Source organism: Symsagittifera roscoffensis, chromosome 4, assembly GCF_963678635.1.
Source record: "Symsagittifera roscoffensis chromosome 4, txSymRosc1.1, whole genome shotgun sequence".
Classification (NCBI taxonomy): Eukaryota; Metazoa; Xenacoelomorpha; order Acoela; family Convolutidae; genus Symsagittifera; species Symsagittifera roscoffensis.
Window position 1 is genome coordinate 37180884 of NC_087065.1, and position 19317 is coordinate 37200200.

General features: G+C 33.5%; 3 protein-coding genes across 16 annotated transcripts in view; all 3 read left to right on the forward strand.

The window, feature by feature from the left end:
- The window catches only part of LOC134845295 (uncharacterized), a 47050-nt gene extending 36791 nt beyond the window's left edge, over positions 1 to 10259 (forward strand). For 10 of the 11 annotated variants that reach the window (XM_063862242.1, XM_063862246.1, XM_063862247.1 and 7 more), the window contains 6 exons: positions 817 to 1028; positions 1285 to 1435; positions 3180 to 3422; positions 6333 to 6368; positions 8927 to 9074; positions 9995 to 10259. In XM_063862242.1, the coding sequence (XP_063718312.1) occupies positions 817 to 1028; positions 1285 to 1435; positions 3180 to 3422; positions 6333 to 6368; positions 8927 to 9074; positions 9995 to 10151 (947 nt within the window). In that variant the 3' untranslated portion in view covers positions 10152 to 10259. The remainder of the gene's footprint in view (positions 1 to 816; positions 1029 to 1284; positions 1436 to 3179; positions 3423 to 6332; positions 6369 to 8926; positions 9075 to 9994) is intronic. The other variant, XM_063862251.1, reaches the window with a different exon arrangement.
- LOC134843623 (patatin-like phospholipase domain-containing protein 4) overlaps positions 1 to 19317 on the forward strand; it is a 206128-nt gene that overhangs the window by 184523 nt on the left and 2288 nt on the right. For 2 of the 3 annotated variants that reach the window (XM_063859796.1, XM_063859797.1), the window contains exon 2: positions 18998 to 19153. In XM_063859796.1, the coding sequence (XP_063715866.1) occupies positions 19050 to 19153 (104 nt within the window). In that variant the 5' untranslated portion in view covers positions 18998 to 19049. Of the gene's footprint in view, positions 1 to 14598; positions 14693 to 18997; positions 19154 to 19317 lie in introns of those variants that run through there. The other variant, XM_063859795.1, reaches the window with a different exon arrangement.
- LOC134843621 (kinesin heavy chain-like) overlaps positions 16162 to 19317 on the forward strand; it is a 405881-nt gene continuing 402725 nt past the window's right edge. For both annotated transcript variants that reach the window (XM_063859787.1, XM_063859788.1), the window contains exon 1: positions 16162 to 16172. The gene's annotated coding sequence lies outside the window, so the exon portion shown is untranslated. The remainder of the gene's footprint in view (positions 16173 to 19317) is intronic.

The following is a 19317-nucleotide window of genomic DNA, read 5'->3' on the forward strand; positions in this document are numbered from 1 at the left end:
TTCATAAGAGTGGTCACCCTGCTGTTCGCTATGTTTTTTTTTCGAGTTTTGGTTTTTTTAAGTTTCATTTCCATTACCGTTTATCGATTTACAAGCCATTTCAACTTGAATAAGTATTGAATAAGCTAGAGAAACTTAAACTAAGACAAGGAAAGCTATAAGTAATTAAATTGCGAAAGTGGCGAGGAATCTGCTGGGCATCAGGGCCAGGGTTTGGCACAGCTAATAACGGTCTATAGCGGATTAGCAGGCATATAGCAAAACTTCAACGAGTTAATCAGTGGAGTATTTTTCACTCGCCGTTCGAAGATGAAAGCAAGAATCTCACAAGAAATTTCCTTGAAATACCCCAGAACTTGAAAAATATGAAATAAAAAACTCAATTTTACTCTTAGAAATCGAGACTCTTGAAAGCTTCTCATGCTAAAAATAGGTTTAAATCTTGAAAAAGTAAAATAGCCAGTGAGTGTTTATGAACGAAATTAGGCCGTGTCGTTTTTTATTTCAAAGAAAAATTTCTCGCGCTCATTTTGATTATATATTGGCAGCTGGACTTTTCATTTTTTGTGTTCACATTCTAATTCACTTGAAAAATAGATGCCAAATTAAACACTAAAGTAAAAGTGCGATAAAAACTTGCTTGGTTTTAGTTGTAAATTTGAAAATTTACCAGTAAAATGAAAGAATATACTATTGGTCCAGTTTTTGCTTCTTTCTATTGAAGTTATTAAAGGAGTAACTCATAAAATCATATAACAGAAATGAGATTTTGAGTTAATTTGAGTGTGATCAGAAGAAAATGTAATTGTATTGCAGGTTGGAATATTGTGCCGAGCGATGCCACGCACTTCGACGTGGTCAAGTTCATCTGGGTGAACATCAGACTGCTGCTGCTGATTGTGGCAGCTGTGCTCATGGCTGTGTTGTACCGCCTGGTGGCAGTGACAATGAACGAGAAGAAGGCCAAGGCGTCTCAGAAGGCCCTGCAGATGACCACTTGTGTCGAAAACACCAGAGCACCCGTCAAGGTTAGAGAGAGGAAGGCTGATTGAATTGGTATCCCCTCTCCTTCCAGCAAAATTGAAACGCATATTTTGAGGAAGCAATCAAAGATTTCAGATGCTAGGGATTATTCCTATGGAAATGGTCGAAGAGCTCGTATGTTTTACAATTACTTCTATGAGCTCCAACAAACTGCCAACTACTATAACTTTCAAAGTTCCACTCTGTTTTCACTTTATAATTACCAGCATTCAAAGTTTTCAATGGAGTTATCTGTTTAAGACTCAGTGTGAGAATGGCGCAGCAGCTGAGCCGAATGTTCCGATCAGAGTTGGAACAAAAGTGCGTCTTGATGCAGTTCCCAAAAGTCGCTTTGTTATCGAGGGAGATGAAGCTGATAAAATTGCCAACGTGGAAGTTACCCAAGCCAATGGTTTGCTTTTGACTTACATTAATAGCAATACGGCGGGAATTATCTGATTGTAGCCAATAAACCTAACAGCCTCATATTTTTGTGCTAGAGAAACTTTTTTTGTCATAGTGTCCTAATTTTGAATCGCATCGTAGTGTTCGAGAACCGGTAAAAATAGCCTAAGTAATTTTCTTCTGGTTCGGAATATCTGACAACACAAAAATTTGCAATAAAATAAAACTAAAAAAAAACATGTAGAAACTCGTATTTAACATGAATTAAACTCCTAGAAAACCAATAAAAAGTAGGAAATTTTTTTGCTCAAACCACCATTTAGTGTTGAAGCTAAATAATGGTCGTTAATGAATAGCCAGTAATTTTTGTTGCTTTGAAATCAAACAGTTTTTACTGCGCATAATTCAAGCGATGAACGATCTGGACCAGAATGAAACAAGGGTAGCAGGTTGCTGTTCAAAGAATCCAGAATGTTCCGACCATATTCATAACAAAACTACAAAAAAAATGTTTTTCTTTAATTTTTTTTTCAAATTGAAGTCGTTGTTTGTGCGCGGTAAGATGAGAAAACTACAAAAACGTGTAGAAAGTTAGTGAATTAGGCATAATCGACATTGTTTGTCCAAAAATATAAATAAAAAACAAAATTAAAAAAAAATCGTAATTTTGAAATGTATTGGGAAATTTTTTTTGCCCAGGTAGCGAGCGTTGACATTAAGCTGTTTTCCTAAGAAAAGCTAAATGGTTTTCGTTTTAAAAAAATTAAGTTTTCTTAGCCCTAAATTTTCATATAACGAACGTTTCAAACCTGTTCTTCTCGAAACTGGAAAAACTTTTTGAAATTTTTTTAATGTTCGAACCACTGCTGAAAAGGCTTTAATTTGATATTTTATTCGAACAATTCTGATGATTATTTGTGTCAAAGAGTCTATTGTTTGCGCGTCTCTTGCTTCTATGCCTTCAAATGAGCCATTGTGTAAATGTCTCAAACGTAACAGAATTTGATCACTCTTGGTGCGAATTTTGACAGCATTCAGGTATTCTAAAAGTATGAAAAATATAACTCTCATGAAATATAATTAATAGGTGAAGATTCTTGGAAGCATATTTAGTTAGCTTATAACAATAGTAGGAAATATATTTTTTTATTTATGCCCGAAACCACCTAAAGATGAGAGGAGCTGTGGTTAAGGGAATTTTTAGCAGATTCCGTTAATTCAAAGACACCTGAATGGATTGAGCGTGCTATGATATTAAAGTTCTTACCGTAGTGATTGGTCTATTTCGAGATATTTCAAAATTTTCTCTCAGTGGCGGTCAAAACCGATCTGAGCTTTTGCTGGTCAAAAGTTATTGGCAGCGGATTAAGTGAGAAAAAAAAACCAAACTGTTCGTATCAAAAACCAGACCTGAAAATTTCGAGTGCCTGAAATGATCTTTTTAGTTATTTTTACGCTTGCGGTTAGCAAGCGTTATCAAATCGGAATGTGGACCTTTTTTCGGGTTAACAACTTTAAAAGAAGCTCTTGGTATCAATTGGAGTATCAAACTACCCCGAGCACAAATATTCCCTGCGAAAAATGGAACTTTGAAGATGTCATATTTGATTTGTAAATAAATGACGGATTGTGAGCTGATCGAGTCAATGTGATATGGTTGTTTGTTAATTTTAACAGGACGTCTGTTGGGGGCAAGACGCCTGACGTGATTTATTAAAACCAGATACAGATACATAACATTATTTGTACAGGTGAAGACAAGATTCAACTCTCGGTACAACATTCAGCTGATGCCATCCACGATATTAAAGAAGCGCATGATCATATTGGTCAAGCGGATGAAGCTGAGGAGGCTGATGGGAAACAAGGGATTGGTTCTAAAATGTGTCGCAGACTGACAATACCAACTCCTCATGCAGAAAGAAGGCGATCCTCATTCACTCAGCTGGTAGCCGGCCGTAGTTCTCTCAGAGGTCAAAGAAAGAGGAAGACAAGTTAGTATCTGCTTAGTTACGGTCGATTAAAAGGTTCTAGTTGAAAGCACTGAGTTTAAATTGCAGCAATCGAGTAGAAAGTTTCTTTCTTTGGTAGTTTTTGATGGGTTATTTTTAAGATGCACGATTACTCCAAAAATATATGGTTGGTTCTCTTGGTAATCGCTGTCATAAAAGCCAATCATTTGATAATATAGCGTTTTCAAAGCCGATCTCTGGTATCCTGAAGGTTTGCCACATATAGTGTAGCAAAAATTCGAATCTGTTCTTGTTCTTCCTCTTTGAACATATGTCACCCTGTTGACATTTTACAATATACTTTTCATCTATAATTTCTGCGGCCTATTTTTGTCCATAATAAATTCTAGAAAATTTAGGAATATTTTCACTTAATAGGTCCCTAATGATGTGAAGAGAATCCTTTTCCTTTAAGCTTAATTGGCCGCTCTATTGAATAATTCCTTAGAATAATATTCTTTGTCGGCTAAGGGGTGGTCACTTTTCGCTAAAATAGACATGTTAATTGCCAGGAAATTAAATTATTCTACTCAGAATCGGTTTTTAATTTTTGGGGCAGAATATCCGAGGAGGAAACATTTATGGGGTGAGATTTGCCTTTGAAATAAATTGGATTCACTTATGTGAAAACCCAACATTTCGGAAGCAAAATTGATAAGCATTCATATCAATTAAAGTAGTCAACTTTGAAAAGCCGACTTTCAAAATGTGAACATTTTCGTCATTGAAGTCAGTTTTTATTTTTCATCAATAAAACCTTATTAAAATTTCATTTTTCAAGGAAACTTGCAGCCATTGGGTTTCTTTTTTGTTCTTTTGATGGTAAGAATAGTGCTGGGGTGATTTTTGATGTTCAGATTATCTCATGTTTGCTACTTGCCTGAATACTTTTAGGTCAAGAATTCATTCTTTGCGCTTCACATGCCCTCGTGCCTTGAGTAGCCACTATGTAATTGTTTTAAAATGTGTCAAATTTTGAAAACTTGACCTTTCTAAATGAATCTCATTAACACAAAAGTGGACACGCTTTGGTTAAGGGAACCTGAAAAATGAGAGTGTTGGCTGGCAACTTTCATGCTAATTTAAAAATCAATGATTCTAACATAATGAAAAGTCAAAAACCGAAAAAAAAACTGATCTTGCAGACAGTAATTGCATTCCGTTTTTTCCAAAGTGTTGATTGCTTTCTAAGAATCGATGAACGTAGTGAACACTTTTATATACAGTCATCGAACATAGGAGCGGGAAAAATGAACGAAATTTTCTTCGTTTTTCTTTTCGATTTCTCTGCAACTATTTAAGGCATACGGTTCAAATTTTGACAAATAGATGAAACTATTTAGAAGGGATTATCTGAGCCGAAAAATTAGATTTTTTTGAAGGCGTAAATTAGCCAGTATATATTATCACTAGTTTTAGAGGTGTTCTTGCTGTGGAAACAATTTCGCAAACAAAGAATTTGAATATATGGACTCAATTTAGTTCTATGGGAAGCTGATGAGCGTGACTTATTCTTCATAACGCCGAGCAATGACAGATAACAGAATTGAATGATTTACTTGGTCCGGCGTAAGAAAACAGCGTAAATTTCATGAATAATTTTGATCCGATGATCGAAATAAGTCAATATAAGAACTGTTCTAGTAAATATTTCAAAAACTGCTGCTCCAATCCATGCACAGTATTCTTGTTAGCAGTTATGTTGTGTTTTAATTTTGTCAAAATTTCGGTTATAAGCTCCCAAGAACTTTTAATGCATGTGTCGTCAAAAAAGATATGACAGTTCCTCGACGCAGGACGAAGTAACTCTGTTAATTCTGTTATCTGTCATTTTTTGGCGGTATAAAGAGTAATTCACGCTCATCAGCTTCCCAAAGAACTAATTTGAGCCCACAATCAAAATTAAATTTATTTGTGAGGCTGTTTCCACAGTACTAACACCTCTAAAACTAGGTTTTTTGTCCCGGATAGGGCCTTCCAAATAGTATGATTATGTCAAGATTTGCATCCTATATATTGAATAGTTGCAGAGAAAAGGAAAAAATGCGAAGAAAAATTTCGTTCAATTGCTTGTTGAAAGCAAAAAATTGCAACTCCTATGTCCCCTAATTGTAGATCATGACAATTTTTTTAAAAGGAAAATGAAAGTAGAATCCACTACCGAACTTCAAAAATTTGTAGAGCAGGAAAATCATGATCAGTTTTAAGTTTGATATTCAGCTTTTAATATTCAAATTCTCCAGCAAAAATAACCTATTCATACAGTAAGTTGTCTCATGTTGGGTTAATTTTATCAAAAAAGTGTCAGTCATAAATTTTTTATGATTTTCAAAGAGTATTATGGCCATATGTTTTTTTTCTTCGAAAGTTGAAGTTACTTTCTGTTTCCTGGCGTCCTTGATTATACTTGTCTGGCTATCAAACCCCAATTGAGCAGAATTTGGCGTATAGAGCTGAATATTTTATAGAGCAGCAGATAGAGCAGAATTTCAGTCAAAAGGCATAATTTACCTATTTTTCTCAGAAACACAAATATGCATCTATCAACAACTCTACTGAACTACTCTGAAATTGGTTTTGGAATTTCTCTGCTCATTTTCCCAATTCAACTTTTAATCTATCTCGAAAAGTGATAGTTATAGCATTTTTTTTGTATTGGTTGTATGAATAATGAAAGTTTTTCAGAGAGCAGAAAAGCAATTTTTTTTTATAAAACAGCAGAATGTGCTCTATGTTGCAGCAGAATTCTTTGGGTTCTAGTTGGTTCTGTTTTGTTCATCAGTTTTTTCAGTTTCCTTAGAAAACCAGGAATGACCTTAAATTTCAGATTGAGTGCCGGTTTTAAATATTTAATATTTTTAGGTTCAAAGTTTTCTCATTTTGTTGCTTTAGAAGAGAAAAAACCTTTGGGTAGTTCTAAGCGCCCAGGTAAAGTATCTAGTTTAATGCACGGTTTTGAGACGCAAATATAATTATGTATTGTCTCGTCCCAATGTCTGATATTCTAATTTGCACTTTCTATTAAAACAGCAAAACTTCACTATTGTTGATCTGTAGCGTAATTTTTAGGGTAGGGGTGGGAACGCGTCTAACTTCTAATCAGTTTTGTTTGATACCACCAAAGTTTTTGGCTGATTTTTTTTCCAGAAATTTTATGCAATAATATGGATTGTACCAGCTTAAAACTGAATGCGTGGTGTAGTTGGCGTCCCTCATGATGGAGGGACCGAATGTTGGAAGTTGTTTTAAGTTATGTTCCGCCAATCAGAATTGAGTATTCAAAAGTTTTTAAAAAATTGCATAAATATTTATGAAAGTGAAGGAATCCAGGCCACTAATATTGACCGATTAAAAAATAAGCAGTTGCATGAATTTTCTAAAATTGCGAAAACGAAGTCAGGTATTGGAAGACACCTAAATCCAAAAAAAATAATCAAATTATTTGTTAATCTGCGCAAATTACGCAGCAAAACTTTGTTAAAAGTAACTTTATGTTAAAAGTGATTTCGGTTTTTGTGCTAAAGTCATTTAGCCAACAGGAACGTCTAACGATTCTGTTTGGTTGAAAGCTTTCAATCATTCGGTCCCTCCATCACGAGAATACCCCTACTGGTGTATATTACTACTTATAGTTTTGCCTGATGATATTCGGACTTAAATTTTTTGTGGCGTGTCACAGCACAATACGTAGGATATCCGAACAAATGTTACGGTTAGCTGAAAATCATATTAAGGGAAATTACGACATTAACAAATTTATCAAGCAACTGGGAAATTGATTCAAAAAATAGTGAAAAGTAAAGAAGGATTATTCTGTTTCAGAGATAATTCCGAAGGAGCATAGAAAGCTCTGGAAACATTAATTAAAAAACCTTCAAAAATAGTTCTTAAGATAAACAAGTTTTGTCTTTTTTGTGGAATTTTGTGAAAGGAACTAGACGAATGCATAGAACTACTAAGTAACGTATTATCCACCACTGTTGTTTTCGAAAAGTGAATAACAAAAGAAAAATGAAGCAGAATTAATACTAAAAAATTACTGGCAAAAAAGAGCTAAATCAAGCATCGAAGCATCGTAAACTAGTTTTCTCGGAGTAACGCTAAGTGTTTTAGGGCTTAAATAAGAGTTTTTTATTTTATAAGACAAGCTCGTTCAAAATTAGACAAAAACGCCAGATTTACAAATAGTTTTCTTGAGCATCATCTTGAAAGCATTGGTAATGCATTCACCCATTGCGAAAAAATGATAAAAATGAAACCGCCGTGCTTGACATTCTCCAAATTGCCTTGAGCAATTAATTTTGCTGTACCTAATATAACTGTCTATAATTAACAGTGCCATGTTTATACTATCAAAACTTCATTTGAATTTAATTTGAGCAATTGAATGTGAATACTTCTTGACTGATTTGAAAATGGTTTGTGTGCTGTGTGATTAATTATAATACTAATTATAATATTAAGTATTAACGAAGAATTGAAATTTCACATGCTTTGGTCGTTTTTTTCGAGGGTAAAGTATATTTCACGTAAAGAGCGAATTTTTACATAAACCTCCGCAGTTAGTTTTCTAATTTAGCAAATAATTTTCAAATGTTATTTATTTAATCGTGTTGATTTTTTCAGGAACCTATCCTAAAGTTTCTTCACGCTCTAATTCGATTTATTGGAGTTTGACTTCTGCTTTAACTTTTAGCTTACTTCAAATTACTATTTAAGTCCAAATTTGCTCTCCAATAATAAAAATGCAAGTGGTGGAAACAAATTTGAATATCTCTAAAATTCAATAACGATCTTATAAACCAAATTTTGCTCTTGACAGCTATTTTATTTTTTTTAGCTTTCACAGCTTTTGCTCTTGGCAGCTAAGTCACATTTTGCTCTTGGCAACTATTTTAACTTTTTTAAGCTTTTTAGCTTTCCTTTTTGACCCGCTTTCACGAAGTGGATTATTAGGTTATGAAAAAGATGCTTGAAATATAACGTGAATATATTTTTTCTCCGAGCAAAAATTTAAAAAAAAAAACTGGTTTCTTTGAGTTTATCAACGCTTATCCAACTGTGTGATGGTCATGTTAAAAAAATTGCCAATAATAAATTTTCTTTGACGTTTGAACGAGATTTGCGGAGGTCTTAATTTCTCTATGAAATTTGACAATTGAAAAAAAATTTGTGAAACGCTGATCAATAATGACATCACAAAAATATGCGTAATTGTAAGCTAATTCAGTGAAGATGCGTTTTTATCAAGGTTTTTTTGTTAGTCAACCAGTCAAGTACTTACCTAACTCGGAAGCTAATTATTCAAAATTGAACTAAGAGTTTACAATATCACGATGAGTTCATTAAGCTGTAACTAGCTTGCTAGTGCTCACTTTGCATTGTGGCGCACCTGTGATTTGAACTCGCCATCATATGATTGCTCTGCACCATCACTTTCAATGCACCACTATACTTGATGGGACTATGCTTGTGCGTTGTTTCAGGTTCTCGTGCGTCCCTGCTGGACCAGAACTTGACGATGACCCTGTTTGCGATTAGTGTGGCCTATGTGGTCCTCATGATTCCCGACGTCATCATACAGTTCCTTGATTCACTTAACTTCTTCGAGGACTCCCTCTTCGAGAACTATAGGTAGGGCTTTAAAATCATAATATTTCAGCACGTCTTAAATTCGCCATTGGGCAGAACAATGCTCACAACCATACAATGTTGAATGTGCTTTTTAATTATTTTCAGGCACTCTGTTTAGGTGTCAATTAATATAGTTAAGATACTTATATAAGTCGTGATCATTTAGAAAATTATAGAAGTTGTTAAAGTTTTAATTTCACTCACGGTTTGACTTGTGATTTCTTTTTAAGATCAATTCAAAATTTATGTAAATTGTGCGAAAAAACGTAATGAATAAGAGTCGATGAACTTAGTTGAGACTCTTGTATAAGTCGCGATGAATTTTTTTTTCAGGATAAGTCCAATATGTTATTCAGGCTCAAACTTACTTTTTCGCCGTTTGATTTTTGGTTTCTATAAGTTCAGTTCATTTCCTCCTTTGTTGAAAGGAACGCAAACTCTATCGAATAACAAAATTCTAAATTTCACGAAAAACGTGATCGACTTCTGATTTCGAAAATGGATTTGAATTATCAGATTTTCCAGAGAAATAAAAAAAGTTAACTGATTGATCCAGTGTTCTCAAATGAAGTTAATAATATTAATCTGAAGCGAGCGTCAATCTAAAGCTTAAAGAGCATACATTTTTTCTTTGAAATTGGAAACATGAAATTATCCTTAAAAAACAAGTCATTTTTTCTGTTTCTTGCGTTCATTGACACTTTTACCACTTGGATATGTTATGGTTTAGTGAAACATTTCCTTTATTGTTGGTGTACACTTACCGTTTAAGAGTTGTCATATGATATAGCTATCGCTTATTTGTCCGAGGAGCTGGCAACTTGTGGAAAGTTTTTTAAATATGGATTTTCGACAGAACTTGAAAATTCCTCCTGCTGTTTGTCTCGTATATTTTTCCTCAGTTTTAGTTTATTCTTTAGGACTCCCGCACAACTGCTCTACACGATCAACTTTGTCACAAACCCAGTGATTTACTTCATCTGCAACAATTATTTCAAAACAGAGCTGAAAAAGCTGGTCGCCAGGTGCTGTCCAGTTTGTGTAGATTTCAGTGGGGCGACCTCGTCAAATTGCTAAAATTAACCCAATCTTTATAATAGAAAAAAAATTATATTTACTTTTTATTTGTTTTTAATCATATTTATCCGCTATTAACAATCTATTATTCGAAGTATTGTTGTTTAATGTAGCTGCTCTCAATTGAATTCTGTTTGTACGACTTTTTCCCCAAAAATTTTTTTCTCAGCTTCAAATAATGTGCTTTGAGCTCCAAATACATGACCGCATGAATGGTCATTAACAAAGTTACAAAGTTACGAGGTAATCTATTCCGAAATCCTTTTTATAGCAGGTTTTTTAGCACTGAGGATGATACTTTTTTCAAGTCGAAGAGTTAATGAAGAATACATTCAGTGGGATGCTAAACTAGCTAGTTGAACGTTGTTTTTTTTTCGGATCGAGTCCTCCTACGAAAATAACTGATATCTATATGAAGATGTTCTATATAAGAGAGGTTTACATGATTGGGGCTCTCCTAATTTTCAATTTTTCATCATTTAATGCTTTGAAAATTTTTATGTTCTGATTTTGTTCACACTTAAATTTGATTTTGACTTTACATTTTTTTCAACTTCAATACATTCAATACAAAATCATATGCTAAAAGCATGGAAAAATTCGCTCTTGAATAACAAAAACTCTGTTAGCACGAAAAACGTAATGGTTTTTTAGTTTCAAAGCTGAGTTTTACTTGTCAGTTTTCCCAGCAAAACGAAAAAAAATTATCTACTTATCACTTTTATCCAAATTTTTTTTTACTCAAACAGCTTTAAAGCTTAAGAAAGTTTTTTAATTTCGAAAATTTTGTTTAATTACGGTTTCTTTGTGTTAACATTTCCCGAAGCCTGTTGGCTATCTTTATTTTGAAGGAGATGTTCAAATTGCTCTAACCGTAAAATTTTGTAGACATCTTCAAGTGCAGTGGAGCACTCGATCCTTGACTTGTTTAAGGTTTTTGGTCCGACTATACGAGCAGTATTGTTTGAAACAACAGATTTTTTCGTGTTTTGCTGCGCGACAGTTAATTGTGTGAGTAAGTTCTTTCGTACTAATGATGAAAGCGTCCCGATTTATATTAACTGAGATTTCATTTTGGACATTATAAATTGCTCATCATTGCTGTTTTTAACTGTGTATTTAGGATATTGAGACTTTTTTGCTTAAATCACTGTGGCTGTAACGTTCCTTGATAATTGGACAGCAAACGGATATCCTTGTTAAATTTATAGACTTGTCGAGTAGAATAGCTCTTCGTTTTAAAGGCATTAAGACTTCCCTAACTAATGAACCCATTTGTGAAATAATTTACCGAAATGTGGCAAAATAGTAGTTCTCTGAAAAATTTGAACCAGCTATTGCATGATCTCAATTATCGTTTCCATCAAGTATCAAACGAAATATAATCTTTTGTTTTCTGAAGCAAAAAGCAAGCTCGCGATACGTACTTGTTTTCAAAGTCGCGCTTTTTTACACTTGCGAAGCTAGTGTATTAGTACGAACCTTCTTTTTTTTCCAACCTAAGTCGCAAATATTGGTGCGGCACCCCAATAATGGTGGGGCAACTTTACAGCTTTATAGCATGTGCTTTGACATTCGAATAGTAATAAATTAGCACAGTTGATGCCTTTTTAATTCATCAAATGAACCGAAAAAAAAGCCTTTTATTTCACAATAATAAAAACTCGATTTCAGAAACTTTCTGACTCAATATATCTCGCATTTTTTGAAAAGCATAATTTATACATAATTTGGCTTTATGCTTTGCAGTTTATCACATGCAAAGTTAGTGTGGATGCCTTCAGTTTGTTATATTACAAAGTATTAATTGCAAAATTGAGTCTATATGCATTTGATGCTGAATCGCATTGGCAATTTCTCAGCGTATGTAGCTGCTTTATTCGTGACTAGTGTTTGTCGGTTGTTAAGCTTGAGTGGCCGAGGGGATAGTGCGTGAGACTCAAAATCTTTTGATTGCTGTAAGTCGCAGATTCGAATTCTACTCGTTGCCGAGTTTTTGCTAATTCGAGTTTTATTTCTATTTTTTCTTATTTAACTTGATAGCGCAGCCTTGCCTCTATGTAGATCAAATTTTTGTACAACGCTTTTATGTTGATAATTTAGAATTCGATCTGAGTATATCTATATCGATTTGCATTTTTCACTGCCTCAGATATAAGAATGAAATTAATTTTTTTTTCAGTAAAAATTGAATAACCTGATTATTGCTTGTCGACTTAGTTGCCACATCGCAGTTTTTTTGCGCTGTTAGCAGTTTTTTGTGCTGTTAGCAGAGTAACTCCTGTAGTTTGTGAATTTGCTAACCCTGACTGTTTTTTTGCCTATTTTATTTTTTATTCGGCCGAAATAATTTCGGTTTATGCTTTGTCGGTGTAGTGAAACTATTTTGCGTCAGCCTAACGGCAAAATCTTTTTTCTAAATTTGAAATATTCAAGTGTAAAAAATGAAAATTTTATCTCTCAATTTTTTTGTTGGCGTTTTTTTCCGGATAAATGGGCGTCTAATCACGTTTGTTGGCTTAGTGAACGCTCGGAAAAAACTAAAATTTTATTTAAAGCTAGTGGTTGTGCTTCTGGTTTGTTTTCTGAAACTTAATTTTCTTTTCTGAAATTTAAGTTATTTTGCTTAGTTTTTTCATCTCTTTTTCTTTTTGGTAACTTTCAATGCTATACTTTTGCTGTATCGCAAATAAAGCGAAGCTCCGCTTCGGCTGTGTGTCTGATCTTGAGTTCTAATTTTGATTTTTTTAAAGAGTCGATGAATTTAGGTCGTGAAGTTTTTTTGGTTTTTGTTTTCAGGAAATGTCTTAATGATCTAATATTTTATAGAAGTGCTTTCATTTTTTTTATTGCAAATATGAATAGTTCTAGGTAAAGATGCTTTATTTGAGTTAAGTTCATCTTCATCTGCTGAAAGTCACGTTAGTTGCGCTCTCCAATTACGAAAGTGTAAAGGTCACGAAAAACGTGTTCTAGTTTCGATAGTGGAGTTTAATATTCAGGTTTGCCAGTGGAATATAAATTTAAGCTATTGATCCAGTTTTCTCGAATTGAGTTATTTTTTTATCTAACAAGTGTCACTTCTTACTTTGAAATTGCAAAGTTTAAAAAAAAACAAGTCAGTTTTCTGTTTTTTTTTGCATTCATTGACTCTTCTCCAATTGTCTGTCGACTATGTTTTTCAAAAGTAGTCGAGTACTAGATAGCAACCTCTTAACGTACCTAGTTTTTAAATCATGTTAAAAAGACATTTTTTTGTTGATCTTCGTGTGCTGGCTGTTTATTGGATAATATAACTAAAGGCAAAAAAGATAAAGCTCTTTAGTCTCCTTGGGAGCTCATCTTATATTTCAATAGTTTCTTTGCTCCTGCATAAGCGAAATGTCGCTTTTGATAGCGCTGAAGTCTATCGCGGTTATGAAACTACCAATCTTGCTTTGACTTTAATTATGCTACAATTGGTTTGGTTTTAGTATGTGCTATGTAATTTGTCAAAAATTTTATTATTTCTGATAAATTGGAGCAAAGCTGTTTTTAAACCTAATAATAAATGATACGTTGAAGCTTAAAAATTTACAGAAATCGAGAAAGAGCACATTCAAAACCAAGAAATACCGGCCAATGTAAAGCTCGTTCCCTTCATTTAAATATAGCTTACTGAAATCTAATGAATATAGTTTACTGAAATCTAATGATGGTTTAAGTTAAACAAAAACGCTTCAATGCGCTAAATTTATCATTTGCTTGACTTAACTAACATTTTTGTTTACAACCGCGTGTGGTCGTAGCTGCTGCGCTGTTTAGTTTCATACTAAAAAAAACTTATTTATTTTTCCATTTCTGGCATAATTCAAATTGGATTTTTTCATCCAAACTCAACTATGACATCAAAGATGACTTTTAGTTTTCCTTAAATAAATACGAAATTTTTTTATCTAATCTAGTTTGCGATCTGCTTATGATATAAAGTCAGGTTTTACGAGATATAAATCACTCACACAATTTGACTGACGTGAAACAAGTCGAGATAGAAATTACCCGCGGCATTCCTTTTATGAACAACATCCGAATAGATCAATGAAAATAAATTGGGGCTGTTGTTTCATATCCTGTAATCAATGACCTGAAATCGGATGACGTCTTCTTTCTTTTTAACTTTTTTGCTCTTTTTGGTATCATTTTGTTTTCCATCACTGCAATTGCTAACTACTGAATAAACTGATGTAAGAAGTACCCATTTATTACTTATTACACTTACCGAAGTTGTTAGTATGCTTGTTTCGTTTCCTGATCAATGCCAAATTGTATTTGCCTTTTAGCGATGACCTATTTCAGCAGAAGTGTTTGAGTTGCCATAAGGTATCCAGTAACCTTATTTCGTCGTTTTCCTCATCTAGTCGCTTATACGTGATGTTTATTTTTTTCTTTTTTTTGAGCTATCGTGGAATTTTTTTTGTTTCACGTCTCTTATTTTCTAATGACCTTTGAAATTAGTCAGAAATCAAATTATGTTGCTGATAACGAGAAATCAGAAAGTGAAGGTGAGTATTGCATCACAGTCATTGCTTGCATTGAATCTTTAATAGATTTTATTGTTTATTCCTATGCCCAGTTTAGTTTTATAATGTTTAAAAACTGGTTTTGAAATTTGCAAGTTAAATGATAGGATCAAATAATATAAAATGTAAAAATTATGAAAAATTTTTGCTGAAAATGAGAACTTTGTGTTAAAGTAGTGAGCTTGAATACTAAGTATGCTAAAAGTTCCCTAATTGTAAAGTTTGTTAAAAAGGAGAAAGCTTGTGTTACCTTAATGGTGATTCAGAAATTTGTAAATCTATTGACGAAATTTTAATTCACTTTTGGGGCACTTTTACAGTTTTTTGCTAGCATGTGCTTTGAAACTCGATTAGTAATAAGTAAACACAGTTGATGGATTTTTTTTCATCAAATAAACCGAAAAATGCTATTTGTTTCAAATAACAGTAAAAAAATAAAATTTCAATTTCATAAATTTTCCGGCTCAATTTATCTCTACATAAATATAATTTATACATAATCTGGCTTTATGCATTCCAATTTTTTGCATGCAAGTGTGGATAACTTCAGTTTGTTATATTTCAATTTATTACACGCAAAGTTGGCGCCATTTTTGCTGCATCGCATTGGCAATTTATTAGCATATGTAGCTGATTTATTTGTTGCTAGTGTTAGTAAATTGTCAATGGCCATTGGTGCAAAGGCGAGGTCAGGAGACTTCAAATCTCTTGGTCGTAGGATCGAATACACAGCAGCAGAAATTTTAATTTTCAAGGCTTGTTTCTACCTTTGGTGTCCTATTTCAGGCTCTTTTCCAGTTCCCCCTTTCAAATTCAGTTTTGAAAAGTCTATTTAACGTCATAATGCAATGAAATTTGGCGCGGTGAACAAATTGACAATTTTGAACAGATTTTTTCTTCATACATTACAGCGTAACATCACGCATTTAGCCATAATAGCACGTTGAACAAACATGAAACTCGGTATTTTGAAAGGGGGGGATTTTGAAATATTTACGAGTTTGAATATTTACGGGATTATTTGCAATATTTACGGGTTTTATATTTGCGATTAGCAAGTTTTTTCAATGCAGATCATATGAATTATTTGGAATATTTACGGGTTTTTATATTTGCGATTAGCAAGTTTTATCAAAGCAGAGCATATGTATTTTTTTGAGATTAACAAGTTGTCTAACAGAATCAATGAATCACAATGAATCATGTTTCCAACTTTCGTCGCGAAGAGTAGAGCTAATGTAAGTGACGCTTTTGAATTAGCGGGATGGAATGGTTATTCAATGAAATTTGTTATGACATCTGATTACTATTAAGTTTACTCAGTTGATGCAATTTCGTTCATGAAATAAACCGAAGCAAGCTATTTGTTTGTTTCATACAACAGCACAAAAACAAGATTTTTTTTAGAAGCTTTTAAACACAGTATATTTTGAAAAATTCGTAAAGTGCATAACTTATTAAAAAAAAATTGGCTTGGTACTTTCCAATGTATCGAATGCAAAATCGAATGCTGCCTTTAGTCCATTTTTTTCCAAAGTAATACTTGCAAAATAGTGCTTGTGTGGTTTTTTCAGCTCTCTTTTGCCGCTCTGTCTTTTGTCGTTGGAGTCATCAAGCTTTAGTGGCACAATTTTATGGGGGCAATCAAATTTTTCATGTCTAAGTTTCAATTCTTGTATAAGTAAATAGTTTTTTTTTTCAAATTTAATTATTTTTTTGGCATCTTTTTAAATCTTTTTTAAACTTTTTTAAAGATACTGCCTGGCGTTTTTATTGCTTGTTTGCGAAGTGGAGATTCGCTTCTGTTTAGTGACAGTGTACTCTAGGAATTGAACTGCTCTTTTTACTTACGATCAGCTTAGTGTATTATTACGAACCTTCTTTTTTTTCTAAACTAACTCGCAAATAAAAGTGTTCAAAAAAATTTTGCACCCATTTGTAAACTTAATTTAGCATCTCTTCTCTCTTTACTCTTGGCTGGTTTTTGGTGCATATTAAACTTCCTTGGCTGAGTGGTTATTGTGTGAGACTCTTAATCTCTAGGTTCGAATTTCAGAGGTAGCCGAATTTTCACTAATTCGAGGCTTATTTCTAATTTTTATTTGAATTCATAAAGCTGATTTTTGCCGTGTTCTCGCAAGTGTTAACGAAGCAAAGCTTCGCCTCTGTGTTGAAACTTGTTCCCGGAAAACTTTTACGGTCGGTCTGTTGTTAGTCATCTAAGTTTTGTCTACTTTTTTTCTGATTTAATCTATTTAATTCTAATGGAAAATCATTGATGTACTACTGTAATTTGTAATTTAACCTACTCCGGTATAATTTCCTTTTTGCTCCAAAGATTTAGTTGCTCTTTCGTAGTTGCATTTTTGTAAGTTTTGCCTGAGTGCTAATATTACACCGTGAATTGTGCTTCAGGGAATTTCTGCTTTAAATTGAACTTCGTTTTAAACACGCGTATAGAAATGCTGGCTGATGCATTCTTTGTGACGTTTTTTGTTCGAATAATTTTCGAATCAGTTGTTTCCGACTCATTTTTCCGTATCTGCTTCACCTCTTTCTATATTTTGGATTAGTTTTTGCTTTTCAATTTTTTCATTTTTGTCTTTCAGTGTGCACTGATCAATTCTATTATTTGTTTAATTGAGGGCTTCAGTATCCTGTCATATATAAGTTTTCCAGCGAAAGATTTTGCGAGTTTGATCATAGGGCTATCTCATCGTGATTTTCGTATATCTTTATATCGGTTATTTTAATGCGTAGGATGTATGTATGTTGGAGTGGAACAGAAAAGAGAAGAGGGTACTTGACCAGGCAAATGGCAGATCAACCTTGAATCGGATTTCAGAATAAATTCATTTTGACTTCCCTGCCTGACGTCATCAGTTTGTTATTAGCCATTTTGATTTTTTACTGACGTTTTTTATAAGCTTTTGCTTCAAATTGAACTTCGTTATAGACACGCGTATAGAAATTTTGGCAGATGCAATTTTTTCTGACGTTTTCAAATATTTTTCGAATCAGTTGTTTTCGTCTTATTTTCTATATCCGCTTCACCTCTTTATATATTTTTGGTTAATTTTTGCCTTGTGATTTTTAAATTTTTGTCTTTCCACGTGTACTGATCAAATCTGTTATTCGTTTGAATGCGGGCTGTGGTACCCTGCCATGTTTAAGTTTTTCAGTGAAAGATTTATCAAAATTTAGCATTGGCCTATCTCGTCCTGATTTTTGTATATTTGTATATCTGTTATTTCAATGCGTAGTATGTATATATGTTGAAGTGAAACAGAACAGAGTAAAGGGTACTTGACCAGGCAAGTGGCTGATTGACCCTAGACTCGGATTTTAGAGTAAACTCATTGTGACGTTCCTGCCTGACGTCATGGATTTGGTATAAGCCATTTTGATATAAATGATTATGTAATTCACCTTAACATTAAACTGGAGCTCAAACCTATATTTAATTAACTATTTAAATATTAAAAATTGATAAATAATTCTACCAACGATTGGAAATGTTAATCAAGCTGTAATTTAACTGATCAAATTAGAGAGAGAATAACTTTTTCCAATCCGGATCTGACTTGCTCCGATCGATGAGAATAGAATATAGAGGAGTATGTCTGACTCAAGCATCCCTCAGTGCAAAATATGCCTAACCGCTGAAAACATATTAAAATATGCTAAATAATAACAAAAAAGCTCGAGAACAACATTGCAGGAAGACAAATATCAGACAGGAAAACTGTATATGACTCTCATATAGCTTCAAAACGTTTCTTTTGAATTGAGGTGTATTTATTGATATTTTAAGTTTTGTGAATTTCGTATTGACATTTTTTTTTGAAATAGTTGCCTGTTACTATGACCTTTAAGGGAGGGGAGGAGTGAGGAAAGTTTCGAGTGAGGAGATAGGAATGTTTATAATTTTTTGAATATTCGAAATGTATAATAATACGAAACAATTAGGGCTGGTGCTCGAAATTTTTTTAATACAAAAATTTTTTCCGAAAAAATTGATGTAATTGTAGTCGAAGCATATTTAGCTGTTGAGAGTCTGATTTGTCTGATTTTGATTTATACTTGAGGTCTGGTGTGATTCTAGGATTAAAGCAAGGGGGTGGATTTTCCGGAAAAAATCATGAGACAAGAATGTAATCATGGTCGGTTCATTAATTGTCTCTTTAGAATCAATACTATAAGTCGCTCTATGGTGTCATGACTTGATCTAAGAGAAAAAACGTCCCTGTTTCATTGATTAGCAATTGAGTTTTGTTTTGTCTTTTCAGCTGTTGATGATGTTGAAGATGTAGTGCCTGGGCTATATGATGAGTGGGAGATGATTCAACGTCCTCTCTCCTTGGGCATCTCCTTCAGTGGGGCTGGCTTCCTCGGCATCTACCACTTCGGAGTCATAGCTGCACTCAAAAAACACGCAAACAGGCAAGTAAACTGAATATTGCGGAGGCAAATTTTTGAAAAAAGGCCAAAAAAGGCGTTTTTAGGTACTTTTTGGAAAATTTTGACCAAAAAATCGCGTTTTTTCGGCGCGCCCTCCCCTTCAAAAATTAGTATAGATTGGCGCCAAAGGCGCCTTAAGAAAAATT